The sequence below is a fragment of the Amblyraja radiata genome, chromosome 16, assembly GCF_010909765.2.
Source record: "Amblyraja radiata isolate CabotCenter1 chromosome 16, sAmbRad1.1.pri, whole genome shotgun sequence".
Lineage (NCBI taxonomy): Eukaryota > Metazoa > Chordata > Chondrichthyes > Rajiformes > Rajidae > Amblyraja > Amblyraja radiata.
The window spans coordinates 20,465,797-20,488,970 of NC_045971.1; the positions used below are offsets into that span (position 1 = coordinate 20,465,797).

The 23,174-nt window shown below is 48.0% G+C and overlaps 1 protein-coding gene and 1 long non-coding RNA gene across 2 annotated transcripts; one reads left to right on the forward strand and one right to left on the reverse strand.

Annotated features, from left to right (window-relative positions):
• The first annotated feature begins 1,851 nt into the window (after positions 1-1,851).
• Positions 1,852-3,034, forward strand: LOC116982027 (galactoside 2-alpha-L-fucosyltransferase 2-like). The gene has a single exon (XM_033035300.1). The coding sequence runs from the start codon at positions 1,852-1,854 to the stop codon at positions 2,881-2,883; it is 1,032 nt and encodes a 343-aa protein (XP_032891191.1). The 3' UTR covers positions 2,884-3,034.
• Positions 3,035-4,277: 1,243 nt separating this feature from the next.
• LOC116982028 lies at positions 4,278-6,026 on the reverse strand. The gene is made up of 3 exons (XR_004414332.1): positions 6,002-6,026; positions 4,928-4,933; positions 4,278-4,371 (listed from the first exon to the last, which is right to left on the reverse strand). It is a non-coding gene; the product is annotated as an uncharacterized LOC116982028 (long non-coding RNA).
• Positions 6,027-23,174: the final 17,148 nt, after the last annotated feature.

The following is a 23,174-nucleotide window of genomic DNA, read 5'->3' on the forward strand; positions in this document are numbered from 1 at the left end:
GGTGCACTTGCAGCACAGGAGAATGGCAAGTAAGGTGGTGAAAAATTGTAGCGCTATTTGGTACCGTTTTAGCGCAAATGTAAAAACAATGCAAACCGGAAGAGGACAGTTCAGAGTTCTAGAGATAGATAGATAGATAGATAGATAGATAGATAGATAGATAGATAGATAGATAGATAGATAGATAGATAGATAGATTAGAATATAATAGAAGATATATATATATATATATATATATATATATAGATGTGTATCACCATCTTTTTGTCCATGAAATGGAAGCTCTTGATAGCTTATTTTTATTAACAACATTTTTTATGTTTTATTGATCCCAAGTGTAAATTAATGCTTATTGACAGTGAGTTCATTTGTGTGCATTAAGTGGCCCTGATAATAGTGACAACCTTGGCATCTGTGATTTGCCTCCATATTCAGTGCGAAATTGAGACGTCTTGGTGTGCAGAAAAAAACTAGCTTGAATGCCATGTGTAGTCAGCTGCACAAACACCGGTGCAACTAGTAATTGCAAAGGGAAATTGATTATTCTGTTATTGTATTTTAATCTTTTTGTCACTACTTTGATTGCACTGTGATCAGCCTCCATTCTACTGTTTTACCGTCGTTGGTTGTGTTTATTGGTTGCATTTATCATTACTGTATGTATACACTGTTTACTCTGTGCGCTTCATGTGAATAAGGAATTATTGCATCCATGTGTATCAGACAATGAACTAATCGGAATCTGAATCTTTCTATTCACTACTCTCTCTCAATCACTGCTGTCTCTTTTTTTAATTTTTCAATTTATGATGCAATTTTCTGTCACACCATGAATTCCATACTCGTTGCGCTACTGTAATAACTTTCCTTGTTATTGAAATTATCTTCAAGGGCATTTTTCACATGTATGTACTTACAGCCACTACAATTCCCAAAAAGACCATGATCTGTGGCCTTTAGTAATCCAGCTTCACACCCGATAACTGTGTCTTGATGAGCTTCAATGATGTTCTCCATCAAGAAACATGGTACAATGGTGTCATTTTAATTAAAGGCACTAAAGATTGATAAGCAATGACCTGTATTTATTTAGATTCACTTCTTCTCTCATATTATAAAGCAAATTTGACAAAAATCCCATTTAAACTGAGTGACAAATGCATGCAAGAATTCAAAGTTGATTAAGTCTAAACAGATGTCTCTTGTGTACATCGTTGCTGCTTTTTGCATGTTGCTGCTATTGGCCCTGACATTGGTATTGGTTTATCATTGTCAGATGTACCATGATCGATAAAAAGGCTATTGTTTGGATTCACCCGTGGTTTATGGGAGAACCATTTAGTCATCTTTAAACAGCAGGGAAGAATTTATTCATGAATCTGGTGATATGATTATGTTGACTGCTTTCCCATACATGACATACAGATGGAGAGGATAGTGACAGATACATAGAGTCCCACTGTAAAGGAAATTGGTAGTTAACTCAAAATTCAAACTATGGTGCCTGTCATACTATTTAATATTGACTATCCTTCACTTCTGTCTTTTCTCTGAACCAAATTATTCCCTGTTTTTCAGAAATTGGTTAATTGGAAATAAATGTACATTCTCCCCATGACCTAGCTGTATGTCAAAACTAAACTAAATATTAGCAAATTTGAGGAATTGTTCAAGTATAATAATATTAACAATAATTTTATAATAATACATTTTTATAATAATAACTAATAATTTTATTTAAAAAAAATCTATTTTCAGAAGCACTGAGGTAAATTGAAAGAACAGAGAAGATACAACGTAAACTCCATGAAAATAGTTTTGCCGAAGTGCATTTCTATTGAGCAAAACAAGATGAAACGTCACATCTTCATATTAATTTTACTTTCACTAATATTTGTTTCCATATATTTTAAATACCAATATAAATATCTGTCTAAAATAGGTAATTTAAATAAAAATACAAATGTAAAAAGTGGTAAGAAAGATGGTCAAACCAGAGTGGAGAATATTCCAAAGGGAATTTGGACAGTAAATTCTATTGGACGACTTGGCAACCAGATGGGGGAATATGCAGCATTGTATGCTTTGGCAAAGCTGAATGGTCATCAGGCCTATATTTTGCCTGCCATGGCCAATTATCTGTCTCCTATCTTTAAAACTACTCTTCCAACCCTCCATGAAAGCTTGAACAAAAAATTACACATGAAGCCTTACGGGCTCCATGACTGGATGGATGACGAGTATCGTAATATTCCAGGGGACTATCGAATGCTCACGGGATACCCGTGCTCCTGGACCTTCTATCATCACTTACGAGAGGAAATTCTCCGCGAGTTCACCTTTCATGACTTGATCATGGAAGAGACAAATGCATATCTGAGACGCATCAAGGGTGAGCGAAAGAATGTGACTTTTGTTGGTGTTCATGTTCGAAGGGGCGATTATTTACGCATCATGCCAAACATTTGGAAAGGGGTCGTGGCTGATAAGAAATATTTAGAAAAAGCAATGACTTACTTCAGAAATAAATACAAGAATGTAATTTTTGCAGTGACAAGTAATGGAATGGATTGGTGCAAGGAGAACATCAATAATTCCAAAGAGGATGTTTTCTTTTCAGATACATCGAACAGTCCAGGTCAAGATCTTTCTATTCTTGCTCATTGTAATCACACTGTAATGACGATAGGGACATTTGGGTATTGGGCTGGGTACCTCGCTGGTGGGGAGACTATTTATCTCGATAACTACACTCTGCCTGATTCACCGTTTCTAAAGATTTTCAAGTACAAAGCAACTTTCTTACCTCAATGGATTGGAATTCCAGCTGATCTCTCACCTCTTCTGAAGACACCACCAGTACAAAAAAAAAACAATAACTAAATTAACCAAGCATTCTTAATTCAAACTGTCATACACCATGGAAAGAAGCTCATCGGCCCAACTTGCCCAAGTTAAACAAGATGCCCCATCCACATTAGTCCCACCTGCCCACCTTAGGCCCATCTCCCTCTCACCCTTTCCTATACATGTACCTGTCCTAATGTCTTTTAAATGTTCTCATTGTACGCGCCTCAACTACCTCCTCTGCGAGCTCTTTCCATATACCCGCCACCCTCTGTGTGGAAAACTTTGCCACTCAGGGGCAACTATTAAATCTATTAGTATTTTAAATTGAACTATTTAAATCTTTCCCCTCTCACCTTACACTGAGTAAAACACTGTGCAATCACCCTATTCCCTTCATGACTTTATACACCCCTATAGGATCACCCCTCAACCTCCTGCACTCCATGAAATAAACACCAAGCCTGCCCAACCTATCACAACAGCACAGTCCTCGTAAACTTCTCTGCAGTCTCTCCAGCTTCACAACATCCTTCCTATAGTAACGTGACCAAAACTGAACACAATGCTCTACAAGAAATAGCAGATTCAGGAAGTCAGGCAGCAACTGTGGAGGGAATGGGTAGGTGACATAATTGGCTGGCACTCTTATTCTGACAAATAGATTGGATGGGGTTGAGGGGAAAGCTGGAAAATAGCTGGGAGTGGGACAAAGCCTGGTAAATGATAGGTTGGTGTAGGTGAGGGTGTTGATTGTCACATGGGTTGAGTAAATGACAAAGGCTTCAGGTGCAAAGGGTGTCTGATAAGGAGAGAAGAGGAAGAGTGAAATGTAAAGAAGGGGGGGGGGGACACATAGGAGAGGGAGCTGGGGAAATAGGGGGTATAAAATGGAAATAAGGGAGATGGGAGAAGTGCGTACTAATGAGGGGAAAGAAGAAGGCTGACTGCGGGGATAACGGGCTGTCAAATCCATTTGAGTTCCTCAAGCAATTTGTGTTTTATCATTAATTGTATGTGTTTTGTGCTAAATGATTATTTTGAAGAACAATTCATTATTATGGTTTTTTAACCATCTTTCTATATACGAATCATAGCTTGTCACAAATCATGAAAACTCAAGTATGCTTAAAACTCTCCTCACTTAAAAGCCCAGAAAGGAAGGGACATAAAGATGTTTTACTAGTTTGCTGTATTCTTTATTGTTCTAATGTCAGCGCATGTCTTAAAACTTTATCCTGAAGACTAAAATTACAGATTAACCAATTCTAACTCATATGTTCAGGAAAGTAAACTCTGGCATAATTGTTAATTTAATAGAGTAAACATGTCTGCATCCTTATGTCTTCATTACAGTAAATGAGCTAAAAATAATTGTATAATAGTATTTAAATATGATGTGTTCTGATCACAAAGGGATGAAGAAGTTATAACTTCTTGATTGACCTTACAAATTATAATTTTTGCATTACCGGCAAAAGTCTGAGGTGATCTCCTACAACTGCTACCTGTACAATATTTGTCCTCATTCGTCCCAACAGAGTATATAGTTTCTGTACTACCCTGAGTCTAAATTCATCATCCATGTTTTCTCCAGCCTAACATCTTAGAGTGATAGAGAAAGAGAGCACGAAAGTAGGCCCTTCGGCCCACCTTGTTCATACCGACTATATTGGCATTTTGGACTAGCCCCATTTGCCGGCATTTGGCCCACATCCCTCTAAACCCATTCTTCTCCTTATATCCGTCCAAATGACTTTCAAAGGTCATTTTCTGAACATCCACCTCCACCATTCACTTTATTGTTTATATTTTTCATGTTTTTCAATGTCCCAAAATGTTTAATTCCTCAAAAGTGGCAACACAAGTAGATAGAGTGGTAAAGAAAGTATATGGGATGCTCACCTTCCTTGGTTGAGGCATTTATTATAAGATTCAGGAAGCCATGACGCAGCTTTTTGTAAAAACTACGGATGCTGGAACTACGGATGATGTTGTATAAAAAGAGACACAAAGCTTTGGATGGTGTAGGTCGGAACCTTTAGGTCGGAACCTTTTTTGAGTCTGAAGAAGTCCCAACCCGAAACTTCACTTATCCATGTTCTTCAGTGATGCTGCCCAACCCATTGAATTACTTCAGAATATGTTTTTTTTCTTCTAAGACTTTGGCCACATTGGCCTATAGTTTTATAGGACTTTGGCCACATTGGAGTATTGCATGCATTTTTGGTTGCTCCAATACAGGAAATATTTGGAGGCTTTAGAAAATGTGTAGATTAGGTTTACCAGAATGTTGTCTGGATTAGAGAGCATTAGATACAAGGAAAGGGTGAACATACTTGAATTGCTTTCTCTGGAACATTGGAAGTTGAGAGGAGACCTGATAGAAACATAGAAATATAGGTGCAGGAGTAGGCCATTCAGTCCTTTGAGCCAGCACCGCAATTCAACATGATCATGGCTGATCATCTAAAATCAGTTCCCCTTTCCTGCTTTTTCCTCATATCTCTTGATTTCATTAGCCCTAAGAGCTAAATCTGACTCTCCCTTGAAAACATCCAGTGAATTGGCCTCCACTGCCTTCTGTGGCAGTGAATTCCAAAGATTCACAACTCTCTGAGTGAAAATGTTTTTCCTTATCTCAGACCTAAATGGCCTACCCCTTATTCTTAAACTGTGACCCCTGGTTCAAAACTCCCCCAACATCAGGAACATTTTTCCTGCATCTAGCCTGTCCAACCCTTTAAGATATTTATATGTTTCTCTATGATCCCCTCACATTCTTCTCAATTCCAGAGAATACAAGCCCAGTTGACCCATTCTTTCATCATGTGTCATACCTGCCATCCTGGGAATTAACCTGGCGAACCTACGCTGCACTCCCTCAATAGCAATAATGTCCTTCCTCAAATTAGGAGACCAGAATTGAACGCAATACTCCAGGTGCAGTTTCACCAGGGCACTGTACAACTGCAGTAGGACTTCCTTGCTCCAAAACTCAAATCATCTCGCAATCAAGGTCAACATGCCATTAGCTTTCTTCACTGCCTGCTGTACCAGCATGCTTACTTTCAGTAAGAAATATGTAAAATACCAAGAGCCATTGGTAGAGTAGACAGTCCGAACCTTTTCCCAGCAGGATGAAAATATCAACGGGCACAGGTTTAAGGTGAAAGGTGCTAAGTTTAAAGGAAATGACTGGGCAGGTTTTTTACATCGAGTGCATTGCGTGACTAGAATGCACTATCAGGCTTGGTGGTGGAGGCAGATACAATAGTAGCATTTAAAGAGGCATTTGGATGGAGAAACACATGGATATGCAGAGAATGGAGAGATATGTCTTATGTGCAGGCAGATAAGAGATGGTCTTGGAATCATATTCAGCACAAACATTGTGTGCCATTGAACCTGTTCCCAAGTTGTACATTTCTATGTTCTTTGTTACATACGCCATGCACCCAAATCCAGGCTATTAATACTGTACATCAAAAGGCACATGTTCCAGCACCATCACCTCCACCTCCCTAGTCCCGTCCAAAGAACAATTGTTCACCATAACTCTCTAACAGGCAATTATTTTGTTACAGCTCTTTTTATTTCATGAGCAAACAAAAAGTGAATATTAATGGATGCCATTCTATATTTGTAATTTGTATTATATTTGATGTTGTAGGAATTAGTTTCTAAGAAATAAACTTTGGTGTAGCTATAAATAGAAGTGTTCCATTCATCTACAATTCTAGAAATGAAATAATTGTGAAATTATGTATCATTGTGCAATGAATGTTTATAATTCCCTGGTTATAAACTTTTTAAATCTCCAAGATTAAGGGTGAGTTCTGATCTAAGATTTTGTGCCTAAATTTGTTTACAGAGGGTGTTAGTGGCTAGAACGCAATAGGTGGAGGTGGAGGTAGATACAACAGTGGTTTTATGAGGAAAAAAAGCACACAGTGCAGGAGTAATGTGGAAGAAAATATTAACATCCTTTCTTACTTAATTCTGATTGGAATTGAACAAGGTAACGAAAGGGTGTTTGGATGTGACAATTGGCATCTCTCGTTGACCAGATATAGAAGAAGTTCGTGGGAATCAGCAAAGTAAGATTAGACGTATTACCTCTTGTCTAGGAAGGTGTCGAAGGGTGGATGGTAAATGTAAACATGAAATTGGGGGTTCAGTATTGATGTGGATAGAGAACTGTATGGCAAACAGGAAGCAAAGAGTAGGAGTAAACGGGTCCTTTTCACAATGGCGGGCAGTGACTAGTGGGGTACCGCAAGGCTCAGTTCTGGGACCCCAGCTATTTACAATATATATTAATGATCTGGATGAGGGAATTGAGGGCAATATCTCCAAGTTTGCGGATGACACGAAGCTGGGGGGCAGTGTTAGCTGTGAGGAGGATGCTAGGAGACAGCAAGGTGACTTGGATAGGCTGGGGGAGTGGGCAAATGTTTGGCAGATGCAGTATAATGTGGATAAATGTGAGGTTATCCATTTTGGTGGCAAAAACAGGAAAGCAGACTTTTATCTAAATGGTGGCCGATTAGGAAAAGGGGAGATGCAGCGAGACCTGGTTGTCATGGTACACCAGTCATTGAAAGTAGGCATGCAGGTGCAGCAGGCAGTGAAGAAAGCGAATGGTATGTTGGCTTTCATAGCAAAAGGATTTGAGTATAGGAGCAAGGAGGTTCTACTGCAGTTGTATAGGGTCTTGGTGAGACCACACCTGGAGCATTGCGTACAGTTTTGGTCTCCAAATCTGAGGAAGGATATTATTGCCATAGAGGGAGTGCAGAGAAGGTTCACCAGACTGATTCCTGGGATGTCAGGACTGTCTTATGAAGAAAGACTGGATAGACTTGATTTATACTCTCTAGAATTTAGGAGATTGAGAGGGGATCTTATAGAAACTTACAAAATTCTTAAGGGGTTGGACAGGCTAGATGCAGGAAGATTGTTCCCGATGTTGGGGAAGTCCAGGACAAGGGGTCACAGCTTAAGGATAAGGGGGAAATCCTTTAAAACCGAGATGAGAAAAACTTTTTTCACACAGAGAGTGGTGAATCTCTGGAACTCTCTGCCACAGAGGGTAGTTGAGGCCAGTTCATTGGCTATATTTAAGAGGAAGTTAGATGTGGCCCTTGTGGCTAAGGGGATCGGAGGGTATGGAGAGAAGGCAGCTACGGGATACTGAGTTGGATGATCAGCCATGATCATATTGAATGGCGGTGCAGGCTCGAAGGGCCGAATGGCCTACTCCTGCACCTAATTTCTATGTTTCTATGTTTCTAAATAGTAGATGGAGATAAGGAAGCTTGTTTCTCACAGCAGTGTGTTACAGTAGATCACCCGTGCACCCTACCGCTAGCAGTGTAGACACGTTGCAGTAAATGGAGGGCTCATGATTGGCTTGGAGAGGGGAGGTGGCGCTGTCCGCCTAAAAGGTGAGATAGAATAATGTCAAGATGTCCTTGTATTGTGTATGACTTGTATTAACCATCTGTTGTTGAATAAGATTGACATAAACAAAAAGTATGTTATGCCTAATTAAATAATTGGTACCCATGTAGTAGATAGTATATTTTCGTATAGTTGTATCTATCAAAAAACAGAAGTTGTTTACCGCACAGTATAACTGTCAGCTAATTCTGATGTGGTCAGAGAACTGGTGAGCAGTAAACTGCCGCCATCTCTTCATGATATTGTGCAATAAAATCAGGTTTACTTCAACCTGCGAAGTCTCCGCTTTTCATTTTCCTTTAATTTCCCTCAGAATTAATTTCTTTCACAGATTTTGGCATAGTCGACAGGATCCGAATTGTAACGGGATTTGAACAAATACAAGTGGGAAATAAAAGAGAATGATAAAATAGTACTAACCGAAAGGCGGACAGGAGGGCTTCCCAGAGAGAAGAGAGAGTTCCCGGGCAACCTAGCTTATCTGGCTGGTGACTCATGCTGAGCCAAGAGGACTGTCTGGTGAGGCGAAATAACGGAGAAATAAATTTACTCATGTTGGGCGTAGAAGATAAATTGAAGCAGGTACCGTAAAGTGCACTATGGAAATTGAAAGGTGACTTTGAGGTTTGCGGACGGAGTAAAGCCAGAGTGCGCAAACTGGTACATAAAACTGATTCAGAATAGACTACTTTTTAGTGGATTCTAAACTTATCCCATTTACTTACAATTCGAAATATCATAATATTATAATTTCAGATCATGCACCTTTAACATTCATGATTAAACTAAATGGAATGACCGAGAAGCAGACACAATGGAGACTTAACTCTCAAATTTTAAATGATAAAGCATGCTACGAATATCTTATTACACAGATTAATATGTTTTTCGAGACGAATGACTGCCCTGAAACAGCTGTCTCCCTTCTTTGAGAAACATTCAAAGCATTTGTATGGGGAGCGTTAATCTCATCAAAAGCCTTCCATAATAAAAAGAATCGTGCTAAACAACATGTAGTAGAAATTGATTTCTATGATACATGATAGTCCCTTCTATGATAAAACATAATAAAATCGCTGCACTTAAATATAAGTTAAATCAAAATATTCAGATCAAACCATAAAACTTTATCAACAGACTAAACAGCTATAATTTGAATTTGGTGATAAACCACAAAAACTATTAGCTCATCAACTTCGTAAATTGGATGGGGAAAAAACAATTCATAAAATTAGATCAGATATGGGAGAAACACTAACATTGCCCAAGGATATCAATGACAGATTTTTACAATATTATCAAACACTTTATTCAACCAAAACAACAGAGTGTCCTGCGAGAATGGAAACATTTTTACAGAAATGTAATCTCACAGGCTTAGATCTGAAAGAGAGGGAATTATTAGGTGGTGAAATATCAGTAAAAGATATTGAAGAGTCCATTAGATCTTTGAAAAACGGAAAGGCCGCAGGCCCTGATTGTTTAAACTCTGAATTTTATAAAAAAATGTCATGATCTGATTTCTCCACGTTTACAGACATTATATAATTATGCTTTCACTCAACAGAAACTGCCAGAAACTTTAAACGAATCAACAATAACACTTATACCAAAAACGGATAAGGACCTTGAGAATCCAGGTTCATATAGAGCAATTTCTCTTTTAAACACTGATCAGAAGATATTAACTAAAATTTTAGCCCATAGATTAAGTTTAGTGATTCATAAATTAATACATCCCGATCAAACAGGTTTTATCCCAAAACGTTATTCATTTTATAATCTGAGACGATTATTTAATATTATTTATTCAAATAGAATAGCTAATGTAGATTTAGCATTGAATAAAAAAACATAGTGAAAATCCGATTATATATAGTGGTATACGAACTTGGAAACAATTAAAAATGACTTTAAAATTGGATAATTTATCACTCCTTCTCCCCATTGTAAATAATCCTTCATTTAAATCTTCTGTGCTGGATAAAGGTTTTGTACAATGGAAAAATTATGGAATTAAAAAGATGGGACACCTTTACAGAAAAGGTATTTTTCTTTCATTTCAGAATTATGGACTACTCTCAAATATTTTTTTTAGATATTTACAACTTAGAGATTATGTTAAATCACATACACAAGAATATAGAACTAGGGAGCCAGAGATACTTGACGAATGTTTGAATAAACATTCTAACACAGATAAATTAATATCTAACATTTATAATATTCTTTTAGATAGTGAGGTCCCATTGACGGAACTATATAGACAAGCATGGGGAAATGAATTAGCTCAACCCATAATGAAAGATATATGGGATGGAAGTTTACAACATATACATCAATGCTCGTTAAATGTCAGACACTCTTTAATACAATTTAAAGTACTGCATAGATTGCACTACTCTAAAACAAAATTAAACAGAATTTTTCCAAATATTTCTCCCCCCTCCCCCACCCCTCTCTCATCCCCTCCCCCACCCCACTCTCCTCCTCCCCTCCCCCCCTCTCCTCCTCCCCTCTCTCCCCCCTCTCCATCTCACTCTCTCCTTACCCTTCTCCCTCCTCCCCTCCCACCCCCTTTTTCCCCCTCATCCACCCCGCTTCACCCCCATCTCCTCCCCTTCCCCTCTCTCTTGCACCACTCCCCGCTACCCCTCTCCTACCCCACTACCCCTCTCCCCCCCTTCCTGCCCTCCCCGCTCTCCTCCCACTCCCCACTCTCCTCCCCCTCCCCATCCCCCTCTTTTTTTTCCCATTTCGGTAGAGATTTCACTTTTACATCCACATATCCACTCCTGATTAAATTTTGTCATGTTTATGTACACATTTTTAATAAAATCCTTCTCCCGCCCCCCCCACCCCCTAAAATTTCAAAATGTTAAATAAAAACACCTCTCACCCATAGAATGTTGGTGAACGTTCCATCGTGTGATGTCACAATGCCCAATGCTCACAGATGTCCAATCGGAATGGATCCATTTACATATGCCTTTGCACCAGCCCCAGCCACCCCCCACCCCCGCAGCCTGTGTCAAAGCACGTCATCACGTGCGTGGGAATAGAAAAAAAGATTGGGGGTGATAGGGAATGGGGAACAGATGGACTGCCCCTACCCCTCCGCTTCCACTCTCCCTCCTCACTATTTCCCGTCTCTCCCCCCACCCCTCTTCCCCTCTCTCCACACTCTTCCCCCTCCCTCCCCTACACAATCTCCCTCCTCTCCTCCCTCCCCCACACCTCACTCCCCCTCCCCATCCCTCTCCTCCCACTCCCCTCTCTCCTCCCACTCCCCTCTCCCTCTTCTCACCCCTCTCACTCTCCTTCCCCTCCTCCTCCCACCCTCATCCCTCTCTCCCCCACCCCCTTCCCTCTCTCCCTTCCCTCCTCCACCCCCTTCCCTCTATCCCCCTTCCCTCTATCCCCCTTCCCCCACCCCCAGCGCCCTTCCCTCTCTCCTCCACCCCCTTCCCTATCTCCCGCAGCCCCTTCCCCCTCCCCAACCTTCCCCCTCCATCCACACTCTTCCCCCTCTACCCACGACCCAATCTCCCTCCCCCCTCCCTCACACCTCTCCCTCCTCCCCTCTCTCCTCCCCTCCCCCACCCCTCGCCCCTCCCCCACTCCATCTCCCTCTCCTAACCCCTCCCCCTGGCCTCCCCATCCTTCTCCCACCCCCATCCCTCTATCCCCCACCCCCTTCCCTCTCTACCCCACCCCCTTCCCTCTCTCCCCCGCCCCCTTCCCCTACCCCTCTGTCCCACTTCCACCACTCCTCCTAACCCTCCCTCCCCACTCTACCACTTCTCTTCCCCTTACCCCACCCCTCTCCCTCCTCTCTCACCCCACCCCTTCCCCTACCCCTCTGTCCCTCTCCCACCAGTCCCCTACCCCTCTCCCCCTCCCTACCTCCCCCATCTTCCACGTCTCTCCCCCCAACCCCCTCCCACTCTCCCGCCCCTTCTTTCCCCTCTCTAAACCACCCCCTCCTCCTCCCTCCACACTCTTCCCTCTCCCTCCCCTACCACATCTCCCTCCCCCCTCCCCCCACCACAACTCTCTCCCCCCTCCCAATCCCTCTCACCTCCCCTTCCCCCACCCCTCTCTCCTCAACTCTCCATCTCCCTCTCCTCACACCTCTCACCTCTCGCTCCCCCTCTCTCTCCTCAAACCCCTCCCTCTCTCCCCCACTATCCTTCCCTCTCCCCCAACTCCCTTCCCCCTTTCCCCCACACTTCTCCCCCCCTCCCCCTCCCCTCTCCTCCACCCCCCACCCCACCCCCCCCTCTCCCCTCCTCACCCCTCCCTCTCCTCCCCCCATCCCTCCTCCCCTCCCCCCCCCACCCCTCCCCCACCCCCATCCCTCTCTCCCCCCACCCTTCCCCCCTCTCCCCCACCCCCCCCCCCCTTCCCTCTCCCACCCCCCTACCCCTCTCTCCTCCACCCCTCCCTCCCCCCCTCCCCCCCACACCTCTCTCCCCTCCCCCACCCCTCTCTCCTCCCCCCTCCATCTCCCTCTCCTCTCCTCCCCCTCCTCCTCCCGCTCCCATCCCTATTCCCCCCACCCCTCTCCCACTCCCTCCACACTCTTCACCCTCCCTTTCCTACCCCAACTACCTCCCCCCCTCCCTCCATCCCTCCCCCATCCCTCTCTCCCCCTCCCCCATCCCTCTATCCCCCTCCCCATCCCTCTCTCCCCCCTTTCCTACACCCCTCTCTCCTCCCCCTCTCCATCTCCCTCTCCTCACCCCTCTACCTCTCCACCCCTCCTCCTCCAGCCCCATCCTTCTCTTCCCTCACCCCCTTCCCTCTCCCCCACTCTCCCCCCTCCCTCCACACTCTTCCCCCTCTCACCCCTACCCCCACACATCTCTCCCCCTCCCCTGTCTCCACCCCCCTCTCCATCTCCCTCTTCTCACCCCTCTCCCTCTCCCCCTCCCCTCCCCTCTCTACCCCGCTCCCTCCCTCTCTCCCCCTCCCCCCACCCCCCTTCCCCTACCCCTCTGTCCCTCTTCCCACCCCACTTCCCCTAACCCCTCTCCTCACCACTCCCCACTTCTCCTCTCCCCCTTTCCCCACACCTCTCCCTCTCCCTCCCCACCCCTTTCTCTCCCCTCCCTCCCCTCTCACCCCCCACCCTTTCCCCCTACCCCTCTGTCCCTCTTCACCCCCCTCCCCCTCCCCCTCTCCCCCTCCCTTCCCACACTTCCACTTCTCCTCCCCATCCCCCACTCCTCCCCATCTCCCTCCCCCACCCTCTCTCTCTCCCCCTCTTCCCCTCCTCCCCTCCCCACTGTTTCCCCCTCCCTCCCCACTCTTCCCCCCCTCTCTCTGCTCTCTCCCTCCCCACACTCTTCCGCCTCTCTCTCCCACTCTCTCCCCCACCCTCCACACTCTTCCCCTCTGCCCCACTTCCACACTATTATCCTCCCCCCTCCCTCACCACTGTTCCCCCTCTCCCCCCCACCCCTCTCCCCCTCCCATCCCACTCTTCCCCCGCCCACTAACACTCTCCCACTCCCTCCACACTCTTACCCCTCTCTCCCCTTCCCCCTCTCCCTCCTCCTCCCCCTCCCTCCTCCCCCCTCCTCCCTCTCCCCTTCCCCCACCCCTCTCTCTCTCCCCTCCCCCACCACTCTCTCATCCACTCCTCCACCCCACTGTCCACCTCCCCTTCCCCCCTCTCTGCCCCCTCTCCATCTCCCTCTCTCCTCACCCCTCTCCCTCCTCCCCTCCCACCCCCTCTCTCTCCCCCTCCCCACCCCTCTTCACTTCCATCTCCCCCCCACCCCCTTCCACTCTCTCTTGCACCACTCCCCGCTACCCCTCTCCCACCCCCTAACCCATTTCCCCCCTTCCTGCCCTCCCCGCTCTCCTCCCACTCCCCACTCTCCTCCCCCTCCCCATCCCCCTCTTTTTTTCCCCATTTCGGTAGAGATTTCACTTTTACATCCACATATCCACTCCTGATTCAATTTTGTCATGTTTATGTACACATTTTTAATAAAATCCTTCTCCCGCCCCCCCCCCTCTAAAATTTCAAAATGTTAAATAAAAACATCTCTCACCCATAGAATGTTGGTGAACGTTCCATTGTGTGATGTCACAATGCCCAATGCTCACAGATGTCCAATCGGAATGGATCCATTTACATATGCCTTTGCACCAGCCCCAGCCACCCCCCACCCCCGCAGCCTGTGTCGAAGCACGTCATCTCGTGCGTGGGAATAGAAAAAGAGGATTGGGGGTGATAGGGAATGGGGAACAGATGGACTGCCCCTACCCCTCCGCTTCCACTCTCCCTCCCCACTATTTCCCGTCTCTCCCCCCACCCCTCTTTCCCTCTCTCCACACTCTTCCCCCTCCCTCCTCTACACAATCTCCCTCCTCTCCTCCCTCCCCCATCCCTCCCCCACACCTCTCTCCCCCTCCCCATCCCTCTCTCCTCCCACTCCCCTCTCTCCTCCAGCTCTCCATCTCCCTCTTCTCACCCCTCTCCCTCTCCTTCCCCTCCTCCTCCCACCCTCATCCCTCTCTCCCCCACCCCCTTCCCTCTCTCCCTTCCCTCCTCCACCCCCTTCCCTCTATCCCCCTTCCCCCACCACAGCGCCCTTCCCTCTCTCCTCCACCCCCTTCCCTATCTCCCCAGCCCCTTCCCCCTCCCCAACCTTCCCCCTCCATCCACACTCTTCCCCCTCTACCCTCGACCCAATCTCCCTCCCCCCTCCCTCACACCTCTCCCCCCTCCCCTCTCTCCTCCCCTCCCCCACCCCTCGCCCCTCCCCCACTCCATCTCCCTCTCCTAACCCCTCTCCCTGGCCTCCCCATCCTTCTCCCAGCCCCATCCCTCTATCCCCCACCCCCTTCCCTCTCTACCCCACCCCCTTCCCTCTCTCCCCCGCCCCCTTCCCCCTACCCCTCTGTCCCACTTCCACCACTCCTCCTAACCCTCCCTCCCCACTCTACCACTTCTCTTCCACTTACCCCACCCCTCTCCCTCCCGCACCCCTCTATCTCCACCTCCCTCCCCTCTCTCACCCCACCCCTTCCCCTACCCCTCTGTCCCTCTCCCACCAGTCCCCTACCCCTCTCCCCCTCCCTACCTCCCCCATCTTCCACTTCTCTCCCCCCAACCCCCTCCCACTCTCCCGCCCATTCTTTCCCCTCTCTAATCCACCCCCTCCTCCTCCCTCCACACTCTTCCCTCTCCCTCCCCTACCACATCTCCCTCCCCCCTCCCCCACACCTCTCTCCCCCTCCCCATCCCTCTCACCTCCCCTTCCCCCACCCCTCTCTCCTCCCCTCTTCATCTCCCTCTCCTCACCCCTCTCCCTCTCCTCCCCCTTTCCTCCTCCCACCCCATCCCTCTCTCCCCCACCCCCTTCCCTCTCTCCCCCACCCCCTTCCCCCTAACCCTTTGACCCTCTTCCACCACTCCCCCTACCCCTCTCCCCCTCCCTCCCCACTCATACACTTCTCTCCCCCCTCCCCCTCCCACTCTCCCTCCCCACTCTTTCCCCTCTCTCCCCCATCCGCCTCTCCCTCCCTCCACACTCTACCCCCTCCCTCCCCCATCCCATCTCCCCCCTCCCCCACACTTCTCTCCCCTTCCCCATCCCTCTCACCCCACCCCCCTACCCCATCGCCCTCCACCCCTCCCTCCCCCCTCCGCCACACATCTCTCCCCTCCCCCACCCCTCTCTCCTCCCCCTCCATCTCCCTCTCCCTCTCCTCCCCTTCCTCCTCCCGCTCCCATCCCTATTCCCCCCACCCATCTCCCCCTCCCTCCACACTCTTCACCCTCCCTCCCTTTCCTACCCCAACTCCCTCCCTCCATCCCTCCCCCATCCCTCTCTCCCCCTCCCCCATCCCTCTCTCCCCTTCCCCCACCCCTCTCTCCTCCCCTCTCCATCTCCCTCTCCTCACCCCTCTCCCTCTCCTCCCCCTCTCCTCCTCCCACCCCATCCCTCTCTTCCCTCACCCCCTTCCCTCTCCCCCACTCTACCCCCTCCCTCCACACTCTTCCCCCTCTTACCCCTACCCCCACACATCTCTCCCCCTCCCCTGTCTCCACCCCCCTCTCCATCTCCCTCTCCTCACCCCTCTCCCTCTCCCCCTCCCCTTCCCTCTCTACCCAGCTCCCTTCCCTCTCTCCCCCCACCCCCCTCCCCTACCCCTCTGTCCCTCTTCCACCACTTCCCCTACCCCTCGCTCACCACTCATCCACTTCTCTCTCCCTTTCCCCACACCTCTCCCTCTCCCTCCCCACCCCTTTCTCTCCCCTCCCTCCCCTCTCATCCCCCACCCTTTCCCCCTACCCCTCTGTCCCTCTTCCACCACTCCCCCTACCCATCTCCCCCTCCCTTCCCACACTTCCACTTCTCTCCCCATCCCCCACTCCTCCACATATCCCTCCCCCACCCCTCTCTCTCCCCCCTTCCCTTCCCTCGCCCTCCCCACTGTTCCCCCTCCCTCCCCACTCTTCCCCCTCTCTCTGCTCTCTCCCACCACACACTTCGCCCTCTCTCCCACTCTCTCCCCCACCCTCCACACTCTTCCCCTCTGCCCCACTTCCACACTATTATCTTCCCCCCTCCCTCACCACTGTTCCCCCTCTCTCCCCCACCCCTCTCCCCCTCCCATCCCACTCTTCCCCCGCCCACTAACACTCTCCCACTCCCTCCACACTCTTCCCCCTCTCTCCCCTTCCCCCTCTCCCTCCTCCTCCCCCTCCCTCCTCCACCCCTCCTCCCTCTCCCCTTCCCCACCCCTCTCTCTCTCCCCTCCCCCACCACTCTCTCATCCACTCCTCCACCCCACTGTCCACCTCCCCTTCCCCCTCTCTGCCCCCTCTCCATCTCCCTCTCCTCACCCCTCTCCCTCCTCCCCTCCCACCCCCTCTCTCTCCCCCTCCCCACCCCTCTTCACTTCCATCTCCCCCCCACCCCCTTCCCCTCTCTCTTGCACCACTCCCCGCTACCCCTCTCCCACCCCCTAACCCATTTTACCCCTTCCTGCCCTCCCCGCTCTCCTCCCACTCCCAACTCTCCTCCCCCTCCCCATCCCCCTCTCTCTCCCCCACCCCGCTCTCCTCTCCCTCCCAAATCTCTCCCGTTTCCTCCTCCGCCTCTCCCCTCCCTCCCCTCTTCTCACCCTCCCTTCTCCCCACCCCTTCTCCCTCTCCTCCCCTCCCCCCACCTGTGTGTTTGGGGGGTGGTTCGTGTGAGTGTGATGCCGCAGCCCCCCCCCCCTGCAAACGCGCATTGGGGAAACAGACCTAACGGAACTGCACTTGGTCTAGTACCAATTAAAATTAACAGAACACACAAAATACATTTTAACATAAACATCCCCCACAGTGATTCTTCCACATTCCTCACAGTAATGGAAGGCAAAAATGAAGTTCAATCTCCTCCCTTCTTTGTTCTCCCGCGGCAGGGGCTTTGAGCCTTCCGTTGATGGGGCGATCTTGACTCCCGTAGCTGGCGGTCGGGCCATCCACGCCGGGGCAATCAAGCTCCTGCATCGGTGGGGGAATCTCACTTCCCCGCGCCGGACGATCTGACCCCGGGTTGGAACTGGTCACAACCTCTGCGTCGTTTGGAGCTTCCCGACATCGGGCTCTACCCGAGACTTCGAGCTCCTCAAAATCCGTAAACCGTGATTGGAGCGTCGATCCCAGGCTGGCTCCGATGGCAAGTCCACATCCCCGCGGTGGGGTTCAAAGTCAGTCCTGAGCAAGGCCTCCAACTCCATGATGTTAGACCATAGAGCGACCGGAGATACGATCCGGAAAACTTTCACATCTCCGGGAAGTTTAGAGATTGAAAAAAAGTTTATTTTACTAAAGATTCCAGCACTTTAAATTAAATTCAGAACGAACCCATGCAACTGACACTCCTTCCTAAGGATTTGCACAACTAGAATGATAATTAATCCTATCTCACAATAACCATAGTTATCTGTTCACCCATCCCTTCATAGTTTGAAGAAGGTTCCCGATTAGTAATGCTTTGTATGTCCATTGCCCTCACAGATTTATTCTGACAGGCTGAGTACCTCCAGCACTTTGTGCTTTACTCAAAATTCCAACATCTGCAGTTCCTTGTGTCTACAGTGTCCTCTCCAGTTTAGTTTAGACGTACAGCAAAGAAACAGGTTCTTCGGCTCACCGTGTCTGCGCCGACCAGCGATCCCAGCACGGTAACACACTAGGGTCAATTTACAATTCCACCAAGCCAATTAGCCTACAACCTGTACATCTTTGGAGTGTGGGAGGAAACCAAAGCATCGAGAAGTGTAAGCCAAATAACCGAATGTAAACTAAGTCGAAACGCCAAATAACCAAAAGCGTACAAAGCCGAGACGTCAACTAACCAAAAGGTTGGGACGCCTAAATGCAAACTAACCGAAAGGGCGATGCCTAAAAGCAAACTTACCGAATGGCCGCTCTGCCGAAACGCAACCTACCTGAAAGGCGGCGTCACCTACAAGCCAACGAACCGAATGCCGCTCAACAGAAAAGTCAAATAACGGACATGACGTTGCTGGGGGGTGGGCCTTGTCAGCGATTGGTCCAGACCCCCGCGTGGAGGGATGGACATTGTCCCACACCTTCGTTCCACCAGACCCACAGCCCATCACAGTGCGGCAGCTTGGGGGAGACGAGGCAGAGGCTGTCCTGAGGGATGCGCACCTTCGGTCCCTTACAACTTGTTGCCTGGGTTCAGATTGCCCAGTCACCTATGGCTTGTGTGGGAAACTGACCCCCACCCTACTGCCAGTGGAGAGAGGTGGGGGTCATTTTCCCACTCAAGCCATAGGTGACTGGGCAATCTGAACCCAAGCACCAAGTTTTAAGCGGCCGAAGGAGCGCATCCCTCAGGACACCCCCACTCTCCCACGGCCATGGCCGCACTCCGCCTCGTCTCCCCCATGTGGTCGCACTGTGATGGGCTGTGGGTCAGGTGGAGCGGAGATGTGGGACAGTCTGGTCCCTCCGCCCACCCACAGTCACTGACCGTGACGCACTGCCATCAGGCCCCAACCCCCACACCAGGATGATTACCCCCTCCGATCCCCGGACCCTGACTTCCACACCAGGTGATTCACCCTCACAGACGGCTCGGGGCATAGTAAATCACTTTTAAAACATGGGGACACACACACATTCCCTGGTGGGCCGATGACAAGTGTGCATAACAACAAACAATTTGATCTACTCCCAAACCCCCCCCCCCCCCCTTGACGACAAGAAGCACATTTTATTTATTACAACTGGTTGCCTGCGGAACGCACACAGCAAGCTCCCACGCACAAAACACAGATAATTTGTTTTAACCGAAGATGGACACAAAAAGCTGGACAGGCAGCATCTCTGGAGAGAAGGAATGGGTGGCGTTTCAGGTTGAGACAATTCTTCAGACCTGAAGACTGAGTCTGAGGCGTCTCGACACATAACGCTTGAAGGCGACGCCGCCTTTTGGGTAGGTGTCGTTTCGGCAGAACGGCCATTCGGTTAGTTTGCTTTTAGGCGACGGAGCCCTTTGGTTAGTTGGCTTTTAGGCATCCCGCCCTTTTGGTTAGTTTGCATTTAGGCATTCCGCCCCTTCGGTTAATTGGTGTTTCGGCTTTGTACGCTTTTGGTTATTTGGCGTATCGGCCTCGTTTCCATTCGGTTATATGACTTCCACTTCTTTGCTTCGGCTTCTCGTCCGTCTGCGCCAGGTCCGGGTACCGTGCCGCCCAGTTGATTGTTCAGAATATTGATCTAAAAAATCCATCACGAAGCAAGCATAAAGTCACCAATAACTCCATTTATAGAATCATCACCTTTCTACTTTCCTTTCTAATGCTTGTACAATATGAACAACTAAATCAGCCCATGTGTGCTCATAAAAACTATCTATTCATTCAAAGCTCAAAGGGTTAATGTGGAAATTACATGGGAAGATGTCAGTAAAAGTCATAGAGTGATACAGTGTGGAAACAGGCCCTTTGGCCCAACTGGCCCACACCGGCCAACATGTCCCAATTACACTAGTTCCACCTGCCCGCGTTTGGTCCATATTGCTCCAAACCTATTATATCCATGTACCTGTCTAACTGTTTTTTAAATGCTGGGATAGTCCCTGCTTCAATTATCACCTCTGGCAGCTTATTCCATACACCACCACACTTTGTGTAAAAAAGTTATGCCTCAAATTCCTATTTAATCTTTTCCCCTTCACCTTAAAGTTATATCCTCTGTTCCTCGATTCACGTACTCTGGGTAAGAGACTCTGCATCAACCCGATCTATTCCTCTCATGATTTTATACACCTCAATGAGATCACCCCTCTTCCTCCTGCGTTCAATGGAATAGTCCCAGTCGACTCAAGCTATCCCTATAGCTCAGACCCTCTAGTCCTGGCAACATCCTTGTAAATCTTCTTGTACTCTTTCCAGCTTGACAACATCTTTCCTATAGCATGGTGCCCAGGACTGAATACAGTTAAATGACCATTATTTTTCATAGAGGCAAAAATATTCACTTTGTATTTCTCTACTGAATATAGTTCAAGACAAAAGTGTTTCATCCAGCTCTGCAATGTTGAAGTATTTGTGTTTTAATGATACATGGAGTATATTCTGAAATATATATTTATTACGAGAGTAAGTGAGACCCATTAGGTCCCATGTTCACACTGGAGACGGTACCCCAACGCAATATTCCACCTCTCCACCAATACCAATATTGGTGGCCAGTGGGGGGGGGGTGGAGGGGGGCTTTCTGGAGCGCTAGTCTGGGTGTTGTGGGCTGAAGGGACTGGTTTGCAGAGGGCTAGTATGGACATTGTGGGCCGAATGGATTCTTGGGCTGGAAGCTCAGTCACTCAAGCCTGGTGTGCTGGCAGCCCACTCACGGCTGGCGGGCTGGCAGTTGACTCGCGTCTATTCCTTGAAATTCTATTTCAAGCTGGGTGCAAGGCCACCAAATGCAGTTTCCTACCATTTCAAGCAGGGTGCAAGGCCACCAAATTTAAATGCAATTTCATACCATTTCAAGCAGGGTGCAAGGCCACCAAATTCAATTGCAGTTTCATACCACTTCAAGCAGGGTGCAAGGCCACCAAATTCAAGTGCAGTTTCATACCACTTCAAGCAGGGTGCAAGGCCACCAAATTCAAGTGCAGTTTCACTCCACTTCAAGCAGGGTGCAAGGCCACCAAATTCAAATGCAGATTCATACCATTTCAAGCAAGGTGCAAGGCCACCAATTCAAGTGCAGTTTCATACCATTTCAAGCAGGGTGCAAGGCCACCAAATTCAAGTGCAGTCTCATACCATTTCATGCAGGGTGCTAGGCCACCAAATTCAAATAGAGTTTCATTCCATTTCAAACAGGGCAAAACCACCATGAAACCACATAAAAACACATAAAAAACACATTCACAGTTCAGTAGACATTCAGTGTGTTCAGTTGATTCACAGCTCAGGCAGAGAGTCGTGACCTCTCCCTCCCCATCTTGCAGAGACTGAGCCATGCCCACACTTCTGGGTTTTATAGTCCCTCCCCCATCCCACTGAAAGGGGCGTGGCTGTCATTGCGTGATTGACAGGGGAGAGAATCTCACCATTTTTTAAACATGAATAAGTCTTTTACTTTCAACATTTCTCAACATTTTTTAGACATGAATAAGTTCAAATTACATTTTCAAATTACAGTTTCAAACCACATTAAGGGCCCTCACAGGTCAGTAAAACCACTCACAGCTTCGTAGACATGTGTTCAGTGTTATTCACAGCTCAGACTGAGAGTCGTGAACTCTCACTCCCCCATCTTACAGAGACTGAGGCAGTCCACACTTCCGGATTTATAGTCCCCCCCCCCTCCCACCGGAAGGGGCATAGCCTTCATGGCGTGATTGACAGGAGAGAGAATCTCAACATTATTTAAACATTAATAAGTCATTTATTTTTAATCGACGGGAAAAATCCTCTTGTCCTGCGCAGCGGAGGGGCACTCTGAGTCAGATGGCCAAAACTCACAGCCGTAAGTGGCAGCGTTTTTTCTAAAATCAGTATGCAGTGCAAACAGAAAGTGGTCAAGATTTGAGTTTTAATTATATAGATCACATATAATACATATGTTACATATCAGGGTTTGATGTCCTTCACTTGGTTATGTGAATAATCATTGATTTGGGGGTGAAATTTGTCATGAATGGTAGCTCTAAGTGAGAGGGCAAATTTGGTCAGTAGAGGGAACATGGAATGTTGAGACTATTAAACAAGCAGAACAATTGATATGGGAAAGAGAGGCAAGTAAGAAATGGAAAAAGAGGATAAGAGAGGGCGCAGAAAAAGTGGGATGTATCCAGGAGTAGGATTTGGAGGGATAATGCAGGTCGTAGAGGGATTGCAGTATGTACAAAGGATGGTATACCTAAGAATTGGGATATGTTGCAAGCAGAAGATAATTGGCATGATAAACAACAAGAAAAGACCGAAAAAGAAAAAGGTTTGATTGAGTCGCAAAATAAGCGACAATTGGTAACAAAAAAACACAGGCACCAAAACGAGAAAACCCCAGGAACCCCTTAACTGGCATAGCGACCCTGTTCTTAGATGAAGAAGAGGAGGAACGCGATCTAGAATGGAGCGTTCCTCCACCCCCTTATGCACCCACACCCCAAGCCCAGGGCAGCCAAGCAGCAGGAGGCATGGCTGGATCTACCCCATCTGTCCCAAGACAAGGAATACCCGGAAGAAGAAGAAAGAGAAAGAGAAGGAACAGACATGTTTGGAGGGGAAGTAGCTAAGTCAGTGGCTGAAAGGGCTAAAACCAATCAGCAACTCCCACCCAAGGGTGTCCGGAACTA